Below are 10,556 nucleotides of genomic sequence, written 5' to 3'. Positions count from 1 at the left end.
ATATACGTATATTTATATTAAATTGTCAGTCAATGGTTAAATAGCAAAAGGAAAATGGTATCCTACATTTTGCATAAAAAGTATCTTGTTTCGCAAGATATATGGGAAAAACTTAAAAAATAATCAATAATAAAGCGTAAACTTATTTACCTCATTGCACCACTTGTGGACATATTTTGCAGTTTTTCCACAAATATATTTTTACCGAAAAAAAAGTAAATCTAATTATTCCATATGCATATAATAGTTTTGAAAAAGTACGCTTCCATATAAAATACGCAATATTGGCAGAATGACGTCGATAGGTGGATAGCCTATTGAGAAATAAAGATCATATGTGGGTATACGCAATATTTTATGTCATATACAGCAACATGTACAAAACATTTTCTGAAGATTACAACACTAAAATTAGCAAATACATCTTTAATCTGGGCCACACTTTTTATTATAAATTTCTGTGAATTTATACATGGCGGCTCAATGGTCTAGGGGTATGATTCTCGCTTTGGGTGCGAGAGGTCCCGGGTTCAAATCCCGGTTGAGCCCAAACTTTTGTTATTTTTTTAATGCAAAAATTATAACATTCAATTAAAGGCAAAATATTCAATCGCAGACCTCAAATGTTGTTTTTTATTTAGGGACATGTATGTGGCACAAAATAACCCAAAGGAGATCGAATTCGGTCACGTAGCAGAAAACCCAAAGAACTGGGAGCAGAGATTTGAGAAAATAAACTTGGAAAACTTGAACCATCAAGGAAAGGTAATGCATGTAGCTATTTTTTGTTATAAATGTCTGCACATCATCTATCTTCATTTGCTTCCTAGCAATATTTGTAATAGATATGAAAAGAGCCATCCTCATCACGGAGAGTTCAAATATAAAGTAATTGAGCTTGCTTTTGCTTCATTATTAACATTTATTGTAAATATTGAAAAAAAAATTCTTTGCATAGTCCTAAAACTAATTGTTCTCCAATAAAAACATAATGCAAATGTTGCAGGTAAGATGGGGAGATAAAAACGGGGGATATGGCGAACATTACTGGGACCTGAACCATGCGGGACAATCAAAAGAACTTGAAAGCAATGGTAATGAAAGTCAACAAAGCGAAAAGACCAAAATAAATCCAGATGAATCACAGAAAGTTCTTAGACAAAATTTAGCCAGAACCAAACGAAACCCGGACGAAGATGTAGAATTTATCAGTGATGAAGCAAAATCTTCAATTCTCGATGACAAAGCACCCAAACACGGTGGTAATTATAGACGTGCAAAAGATTTCAGACAAAAAAGAGAGGAACTATTTGCGGAGGATGAATAGAGCAGGATTGATTCCACCAAAGACTTGCCGATGTTGAAGGGCATAGGAATGCATTTCTAATATTCTGTAAATTGTTGTTTTATTTTTGTTAATTAGTTTTAAGGTCTTATTTTTTTATTAAACCATTGTAGTACAAGTTTAGTGTATTTTTGTAAACTGCTTGGTGCTATTGGTTCTAACCGTTTTCCAAATAAAAACTCTTCTAACTTTCTAATGATTAAGAATTTATACTAAATCATAAAGCATTGTTCTACTGAAAAAAAGCCTTCTGATAAAATCGACATTTTCAACCACTTCTCAAATTCTTCTATGCAAATTTCAAATTCTCATAATGTTATCTCTAAATTCTCTCTCAAAATTCAAATTCCAATTTCCCATACTTTATGAGGATTTTGTCCCCTAAGAAAACGTGACGACAAACCAACACTTATTCCTGCAAAATCAGTACGGCGTTCATAGCAGGCTGAAAACGCAAAAACCCAACACGGACTGGTTGGATTCGTGTTACCTTGCTCTGGTCGGTGCTAGCTCGTATTTGCACCGTCCAGAGAGGGGGGGGCGTGGCCTAGGCCAGCTACTGATTATAACTGCCAGCACTTTACGCCACGGCTGATATTATCAAGATTAAAGGTCGAGGCAAAAGATATTTTTGGGTTCCCTTTAGGAAGATTGTTTTTCCTTATTGCCTATATATTTTTCCTTATTTATACAATATATATAATGTATATATGTATAATCCCTCTCGAATAAAACCAAAATCGCCACTCAAGATTATCTCCTGACGTTGTCGTGCGTATGGCTAGCTCGGGAATGTCCATGTTTAGGGCTAGCGCCTATTTAGATCATGGGCAAAGAGAGCAACCGGACGAACATACATGAGATACTGGTCAATACGTTGTTACTTTGTTTGTGCCTATACCAATGTAAATGTTTAATAAATTTGTATCTACCTATCTATCTCAAATTCTTTAAAGTACTTTCGGTTTTTACGAATTATGAGTTTAGACATACGTTATAAAGCACAATTGAAAAACTGTTCCTGAGACATTCTATCGAAAATGTTTAAATTACATTTCAGAATTTTTTAACCGTTTCCGACGAATTAATTCTTACACTTCGGCAGCCTCTTAAAATTTAATATTTTTGCTTTATATTTTTAGAGGTTCGTAACCTGTGGTAAAGCCTAACAAAGCAAAGACATTTAAGCAAAGCTAATTATATCAAATTTTGCTTGAATCCGAGGTAGGTAGTGGCTTGATAACATATTGGGTGAATGAATGAAGTCCTCTATACATTTATTTAACATACACGACGCGTTTTGCTGTTTCGAACAGAAGCTTTTTTCCACTTGTAATTCCGTTGACGCAGTTTTAGGGATAATTTTAGAATAACTTAACTTGCATTTCACTCTAAGTTCACCCAACTGACTCCTTATGTATTTTCAGGTGCTGCTACCTGATGATGGTTATACAGGGTGGCCATTTTCTGAATCTTTGTATGGGTAACATCCACATTTCTAATGATGGAGAATCCGTTAAATGGGCAAAATTGGGCAGAATTCGAATGCCTATTCATTACCGTTTTCCAAATTTAGAGAAAAACATACAAACAATTATATCGTTAAATTCAGAAAAAAATAAGGATTTTAATAGGCCGCCAGCCAACTATGATTACCATTTAAAAAACCATAAGTTTATTTTTTATCTCGTAAATCAAGTTGACTATGATAAAGAGTGCTAGTTTATTTGATTCAACGCAAAAAGTTGTCCTAAGGGCAGTTTTAACTTTTTTTCTAAGTTAAGCAGTTTAACCATTTAACGGATTCGGTTAAACTGCCCATTTAGCGGATTCTCTATCTTTAAAAATGTAGAAGTTAGAAGAATACAAAGATTCAGAAAATTGCCACCCTGTATATTATAAATAACCGAAACGCGTCGCATATGTTAACTAAATTTACAGTGGACTCCAAACCACTCTTCATTCATTCCCAATACGAAAACTAATTACGTTTATTTACATACCTATTTATAGATATAAAACCATGGAATTTTAAAAAAATTTACATTTTTGATTCTATATTTTCAACTGAAGCACTCCAGAAGTTCGGCCATTCTGTATCTACTGTTTACAACTAAGTGCTAGGAGTGCTTGATGTATTGGAAATCTTGGACAAACATCTTAAACATTGTAGCATTTAGAGAGAACGTTCAGAACTTTAATACTTACAACTTTGTTGATTAGTAATGAAGCGTTTGTGAAAACATGTGGAATTTTATTAAACTTATGCAAAGATTCAAAAAATTTCTACATTTAGAAAAAAATGCATTTTTCTGGTTATTGCATCACAACTCTTTAACATTATTTGGCGAACAGGAGGTTTTAGGATGGACAGTGCAAATGTTTAGTTATTGCAACTAAAGGGGCGTAATAACTGACCACTTCTTTAAAATATGTTTACTCTCTTTGCAAATCAACTGCACACTTCGATACACATAACAAATTATCATAAAAGGAACAAGACGCAAAAACAAGATTACCTTTGTGATCAAATTTATCCACTTCACAGCTATCTAGGAAAGACCAGTCTCCCCCATATGCAATATTTTCATGCTCGTAGTAACTGTCAATAATACTCATACTATTGCACTGATCCGTATTAATAATATGTACACCTCCTAGCATACACGATGCTATCAGATGTGTTTGAACGAAAGGATCCCACTTTAGCCGCCATAGAGGCCCTGGCATTCGAACGCTGTCTATGGGCTTACAGGTGCGAGTATCCAACAATTTTACTTGCTCATCATAACTGAAATACCACAAGCCACTAGGAACAATCAATTTTTAGGGTAATTATCAACCAACCTTCCTGCTGCTATTATGTATTCATGAGACTTATTGGAATGCAACGCCGTTACACCTGCATCATAACGAATTTTTTTTAAGGGAGAAGTTCCACATCTTTTGTCGAATAACAACATAAGGGAATCATCACCGCCACTAAAAAATATATTAGGATCCCAATAGTAAAACCCAGTTATCCAGGCTTGAAACTCATGGCCATGAAAAGTCTGCTCCAAAACCAGTTCATTTTCCACCAGTTGCAACAAATGAATATTTCCCTTAGAATCACTACAAGCTATATGGGGCTGTTGGCAACTATATTTATTAGTTGACCAATCAAGGGACAAAATCAGTGTTTCTGTATCATCGTCAAGGAAGACAAACTTTGTTAGAAATTTCAGTTGATTATTTTCTATCTGGTATAACGCAAGACTGCGTTCTGCATTAGCTACTCCTAATATAGTAAGGCCTCCAATTGGGTTCGGACACCACTTTTGGTCCAAAACAGCTGGGGTATCAAGCTTTTGCTGCAGTTCTAAACCATTACGACTGACAGAGAATAGTAAAATGCAACCCACTCGTTTACTCGTCTTATTGTCTGCAAGATGGATCTTACTAAATTGAAATGGCTGCAATAATGAACAGTTGTCTTACCTTTGTGTTCTATTAATTGGTAAGTCCCACACACAAACAAATGCTTACAAGGATCGTGAGGACACCATTCAACAGAGTCTGCATTATATTCGGTGGTATATTTATAAAGCGTTGCAATGTTGATGGTTTCTGGCAAATCCTCTTTTTCCATTATCTTTTTAAATTTAAAACTAGCCGGTACGTGTAATTAGGTTAAGTCGCGYAAAAACAAAGATGTAAATTAGGTTAAGTCCCACACACCGCTTCATTCTTTTCTTCCAACTTGGTCTGAGTAAAAAAAATATATAAAAATAATTATAAAAAAAATATAATATGATTACGCCCATTATTCCACATTTTGTGGCCATTTAAAAAACCATTAACAACATTCGATCCAAAATGTAAAGAAAAACTGGTAACTAGAATCGCGCCCACTGATTATCAAACTATATGATCGCGCCATAACCTTAGTCTTGGGGTTGTTTATGTCCTACCGCACAAAATATAGGATCCTCAAAATATCCCCCCTGGGAATATCCAATGTATTATTGTATCATGGGTCCGTCTGGTATAAGTCTTGCTCTATAGACTGCTCACCCTGTTTGTGTTGTTATGGTAATATCAATTTATTTGCCTCAAATTAATGAATGTCAGAGTTAATTGCTAATGTTTTTAGTCTGATGGATAATTCAAGGGCTAATAGTATGGACAAAGCAAGCCAAGTGAAGCAAATCTGTGCAAGTCTTCAAAGCAATGATAAGTTCATCAGAAGAAAATGTTTTCTGGATTTGAAAAAGTTCCTAAATAGTCCATTAGCTGAGCAGGAACTTCGAGACATTTTCACTCAAACCCATGTATATTTCCTCAATGGTCTGCGAGATCCTTCCGAGGCTGTCCGAGAAGAAGCAGTTCAATTTGTCGCCTTTCTCATACTGGACAAATATCCACTAAGTGACTTTTATCTCACTTATGTGTTTCCTATATTAGTGGAAAGGATCGGTTCTCCTGAGTTGGTGGAGGAATCTGAAGAGATCAGATTGAACATGCTGGCATTGCTAAATAAAATAATTTTCAAGTATTCCAATTGCGAAGAGCTCAGACCTTTCTTGAATGATTGCGTTAGCATCTTGGCAGAAACTATTAAAGACAAATATCCCTCTATTAAGGACCTTAGCTGTCGTACAATAATATCCCTATCCAAAGCCCTGCCAAAGGATTTCCACATGCAAGCGCAAACCTTACTAAAGCCGGTCTTATCGTGTTTTTCACATCAAAGGTTCAAGATTCGTGTGGAAGCCATTCATGCAGTTGGAGAAATTGTAATGCATTGCACTGGTGATGGTAATATTCCGGATCTTTATTTACCTTTTTGGTATGTTTATTTCAACCATTATTTGTTCCAGGACTAAATGAAGCAGTGATCCCCATGGCTCAAAAACTGTTTGATCAAGTTCCTGCAGTTAGGCAGGCTGTTGCTGAAGTGGCCGGCTATTGGTTATTGAATCACAGAGACCGATATTCTTACTTTCAGAAAATGCTCCCGCTCCTTTTAACTGGCCTGTGTGATGAAGTGGAAGCCACTAGAATTCAAGCTCATGCTTTATGGCAAAAAGTAGGACAGCAGTTTCAACAAGAAAGCGAAAAAGACTTTAAGGACATTCTGGACTTTCTAACAGGTAAAATAAACGTTTTTTAAATGTAAAATTTTTTTTTCAATTTTAATTGTTTGTCAGTTTTAACTTGTTTTCTGCCGCTCTGACTACTTCCTATGATAGCAGAAAGATAATTTAATCAAATAGGTAGTTCTGAATATTTTAAGTGCCACTGTATTATAACTTCTGAACAAAAATATATTGGTTTTTTAGAATTTTCAAGCGATAAGTCGAAAGAAATGAGCAAACACGGGAGAATGTCCATTTAAAAAAATAATTTTTATATTAGCAGTTTAATTAATGGTAATCAATGCACATTAGGACGGACCTTAATTTTTTTATCTTCTAAGACTTTTTTTCCGGTTAAAAACATATTCTATAGGCTCTAAAAACTGCGCAAAAAAGAATTGTATTTTTAAAGTCGATTTAGACATCATGTGTCTCAAAGAACCTTGCTTCTAATTGATTTTATATAAAGAAAACATGTTAATTTGTTCATCCGTCTAAAAACGGGTCTAAATTTCGGAATGAAAAAAATGACTGATTTTCTCATTGACTTTCAAGGTTGTAAGAAAATTATCTGCTTTTTTTCACAAAATTTTCAAGCTTTTTGAGGGTTTTCGCTTTGCTTTTACTTACTTTTTTTTACTGCTACGTAGACAAAAAAAAGGGCACTACTGGATTCAGCAGCTCGAAAAAATATATGTATAATTTAAAACAAAATTCAATGATTATGGTCGTTACATGCCAAATTATGATCTTTATTTCACTCATTTTTTCAGTTTCTCTAAGATTTTTGTTTATAATAATTTTTTGGAGTCTATAAAAGAACATATTTTTTAGAGTCTATAGAAGAGTTTTTCACACGGGGAGAAAGTTCCCGAAGAAAAATTTAAGATTGACTTAATGTACATTAATTGGCATCGCTAATTATGTAAATCCAACAGCCGAAAATCTTGAAATTCCCCCCCTTGTACATTTTAAACGAAAATTTTGATTGATTGGCATTACCAATCATGTACAAAAACTAGATCCAACAGCTGAAAACTGAAATTTTCAGCTTAAAAGAAAAACATTTGCGATGGAAATTAGATTTGGTAAACTAAAATTTAAGGCTTATTAAGTTTCAGTTAACATTTTTGGGGAAATTGTTTCATTTATTTTTTTGGTGATTCTGTAGCATCCCTTTAATGTTTTCTTTTTTTTTTAGTCTCAGTTTCAGAATGCAAAGAAGAGAATGAGCTCTACAATAACTACTGCAAAGTAGAATAATTCTGCTTTTATTGCTCTCTATAATAAAATCCTGAGTTCTGACTCCTTTTTGACAAAAAAATTATTGATCCGTTTCTTCCAGACACCCCATGTGGATACCCGACACATCTTCAACGGCCAAGTTTAGGCTGCCGAGTATTAGTTCAAAGAAATATAGACAAAATAGCTGGTGCGGTATCAAATGAACTCTTGAGTTGGCAAGAAGACGTGAGAGTGAGATGCAGTCAACTCCTATGCTCTTTAGTGCTGCATGGGGAAAATAAATACAATCCTCAATCACTTTTACCCGCAATGTATTCCGCAGCTACTGATGATGATAAAAGAGTGGTGGAGAATATTGTTGAAGCCAGTAAAATTATCGGGTATGTTTTTGTTCAATCTTTGTTTAATCCCAATGCAGCTTACGTTTTATTTAGTGTGTTTGTGACCTATGAAACATGGTCAAAATTAATTATCCCAGTCATAGAAAATGAGTGCCACTTTGGGCCTTTAAAGGTTTTAGCTGGTCTTATTACCGGAGCACCAAAATCCGAAATCTCGAAAGGTTTAGAAACGTTAAGCCAAGTGTTGTCTGAAGATCAAATTTGTTGCAGTCGAAAGGTAAAATAACATTTTCTAGTCAATTACGTAATCCTACATCGCAAACGAATTGCAGAAACATTTTCAATTAGCACTTTTGGAGTGTGTACGAGCGTTAATGTCCAAATATGACATACAAAGAACAGATACAGACGAAGAGACTTTAGAAGCAAACATGGGATACAGTCTTTTTAAAATAGTCACATCTTTAATAGCCCTCGCCCATCCAGACAATCTCAATATTATAAACTCCCAACTGTATTCAGAACTGCATGCAGCTCTGGGAACTTCAAAGACTCCGCAAGAGTTATTTGCTAACCAGTTGTTCATGCATATAAATTGTGCACCAAAACTTTGGACTCTGGCAAGCGATAACGCTTGTATCTTCTTAACTTTGCTGAGATATTGTGGCTCTGGATTTTCTGCAAGTATGGAAGTCATAGGAGATATTTTGATTGAAGTTTTGGACACCGACAGTGACGCGGAATTGAGGCTTAAGACTTTTTACTTGTTGGCTGATTTATTCAGTCAGAAAGAAGCACTTTTCAGTCAAGCGGAGAATGTAAATCCTTTTATGGAAAAGCTTGTTCTGGGTAAGGAAATTCCATGTTTTTATACGAGTGTTTCTAAATTGAGTCTAGTTCATTAAAATTGACTAATATATAATATTATAATTATACGTATTAAAATATTTCTTATCTAGGTGTTTTTGTCCCATCTCTGATTTGGCATGCAGGAGCTATAGCGCAATCGATTAGAACTATCGCAGTGACTTGCCTGAGCTATGCTATAGCTCCAGTAAAGGGAATAAACTTGTTTAATTCTTCGGCTGATTTGAAACCGCTGGTTGAAAAGCTTATTCCTTTGTTATTATCACTCTTGGAAGATGCTTCACAAGAAAGCAGGAAAAAATCGATTGAATGCTTAACTTTAATCAAGAAAAATTGTGTAGAGAAAGACATTTGGAGCAACGATGATCTGATTAGTATCTATCCAGGTAATGATATATATTTTTTCAACAGAGATTTGAGGCATTTCTTTTATAGAGGTTTTAAAAAGGTTGGATGATCCAAATCGAGCAGTTCGTATCGCTGCGTTAATTTGCTTAGAAAAACTATTCGTCAATGTTCCAGAAGAATTCCGAAATGACACATATAAAGCTCACAGGGAACTTATCCTTGCCACTGCAACGATACATTTTCAAGATCATGATGAAGATGTTCGGATAAACGCTTTCAGTAGGGTCAATTTTTGCAGTCAATCTGAAAAATCTTATTAATTGTAACTTTTTTCTAGACGTGATGCAAATAGTTTCAGAAATTGATAACAAGAAGGTCGAAAATTCTTGTGCAAACATATCAGTTTCATACATAAACTCCACTAATAGCTAACTCCTTATTGAACAAAGTTCAGAGTGCATTAGCAGCCGAACCAAACCTTTTGTAAGTAGCATTTTCCATAACATAAAAACCATAGTGCTCTGCTGTTCTTGAATGTTTCTGATTTCAAACATGTTGTGTACGTTTAATACATCTTTTCACTAACTTAAAAAAAGTTTTTAATGCCATGTATTATCAAGCAATCCTACACCGAGACGTTCCTTGAAAATATTAGAATTGATCCACAGTTGTGTGAACGGATTTCAGTTCGGAGTCAAAATCGCAGCAATTTTTTCCTTTTCCGTACAAAGATTTTTCATTTTTGTAAGAAAAAAATTGTCAAAATTAGGTCTGAGAATTAAGGCTTCGACCAAGTAAAATAAAAAAAATTTTGTAGGTAAATGAGAACAGATATTTAATATTTTAGGAAGGCATGGAAGATCAAACTTCATTTTCTAATCAAATAGTTGTTTTCACTTTAGTGATAACTGTAGAAATACGATTCTAAGGATTAAAGTTAAAATTAAGTTCATCAATCACTTTTTGACGAATATCTAGGAAACTATACTTAGTCTTTAAAAAGTTTCAGAAAAATGAATACGAAAATGAATGTTAAGAACGTATATGTTCGACGTTAATCCTACATCCCACTGGTAGGAAATCGCCATCGCAAATCGGAGAAATAAATGTTTACGGTGATTGTAGTAAGTTAAGCCGCAAATTCAACTTCACGAGCTACGTGCCCTTGGGCAATTTTCTTGTCTATATATACATATTTCATGAATAAATGGGATTTATCATCAATATTTCAAAATATATTTTATTTTAAATTATCTTATTTTACGGAGACTGTAAGAGCAAGTTGGACAA

General features: G+C 34.4%; 3 protein-coding genes and 1 non-coding gene across 5 annotated transcripts in view; 3 read left to right on the top strand and 1 right to left on the bottom strand.

Annotated features, from left to right (window-relative positions):
• Positions 1 to 1,463, top strand: part of LOC109538238 — a 3,047-nt gene extending 1,584 nt beyond the window's left edge. The window contains exons 3-4 of the mRNA XM_019905381.2: positions 642 to 765; positions 1,007 to 1,463. Of these exons, the coding sequence (XP_019760940.1) occupies positions 642 to 765; positions 1,007 to 1,327 (445 nt within the window). The 3' untranslated portion in view covers positions 1,328 to 1,463. The remainder of the gene's footprint in view (positions 1 to 641; positions 766 to 1,006) is intronic.
• On the top strand, positions 478 to 549 carry Trnap-ugg. Its single transcript has one exon. It is a non-coding gene; the product is annotated as a tRNA-Pro (tRNA).
• Positions 1,464 to 3,766: 2,303 nt separating the features above from the next.
• LOC109538232 (diphthine methyltransferase) lies at positions 3,767 to 5,089 on the bottom strand. The gene is made up of 3 exons (XM_019905375.2): positions 4,826 to 5,089; positions 4,193 to 4,769; positions 3,767 to 4,136 (listed from the first exon to the last, which is right to left on the bottom strand). Exons 1-3 carry the CDS (start codon positions 4,974 to 4,976, stop codon positions 3,782 to 3,784), a joined length of 1,083 nt encoding a protein of 360 aa, XP_019760934.1. The 5' UTR covers positions 4,977 to 5,089; the 3' UTR covers positions 3,767 to 3,781.
• A 79-nt stretch (positions 5,090 to 5,168) lies between these two features.
• LOC109538251 (dynein axonemal assembly factor 5) lies at positions 5,169 to 10,492 on the top strand. Of its 2 annotated transcripts, none has more exons than XM_019905399.2 (10): positions 5,169 to 5,419; positions 5,481 to 6,145; positions 6,208 to 6,480; positions 7,811 to 8,090; positions 8,145 to 8,328; positions 8,384 to 8,900; positions 9,011 to 9,304; positions 9,354 to 9,545; positions 9,604 to 9,749; positions 10,276 to 10,492. In XM_019905399.2, exons 2-9 carry the CDS (start codon positions 5,485 to 5,487, stop codon positions 9,696 to 9,698), a joined length of 2,496 nt encoding a protein of 831 aa, XP_019760958.2. In that variant the 5' UTR covers positions 5,169 to 5,419; positions 5,481 to 5,484; the 3' UTR covers positions 9,699 to 9,749; positions 10,276 to 10,492. The 2 variants fall into 2 exon arrangements, with proteins under 2 accessions (XP_019760958.2, XP_019760957.2); XM_019905398.2 differs by having other exon boundaries at positions 10,270 to 10,492.
• The last annotated feature ends 64 nt before the right edge of the window (positions 10,493 to 10,556 follow it).

Source organism: Dendroctonus ponderosae, unplaced genomic scaffold (assembly GCF_020466585.1).
Source record: "Dendroctonus ponderosae isolate FM_Combo_2020 unplaced genomic scaffold, Dpon_F_20191213v2 Dpon_F_20191213_2, whole genome shotgun sequence".
NCBI classification, from domain to species: domain Eukaryota; kingdom Metazoa; phylum Arthropoda; class Insecta; order Coleoptera; family Curculionidae; genus Dendroctonus; species Dendroctonus ponderosae.
The sequence above is the reverse complement of the archived record's forward strand: the minus strand, read 5'-3'. Positions and strand labels throughout refer to the sequence as shown.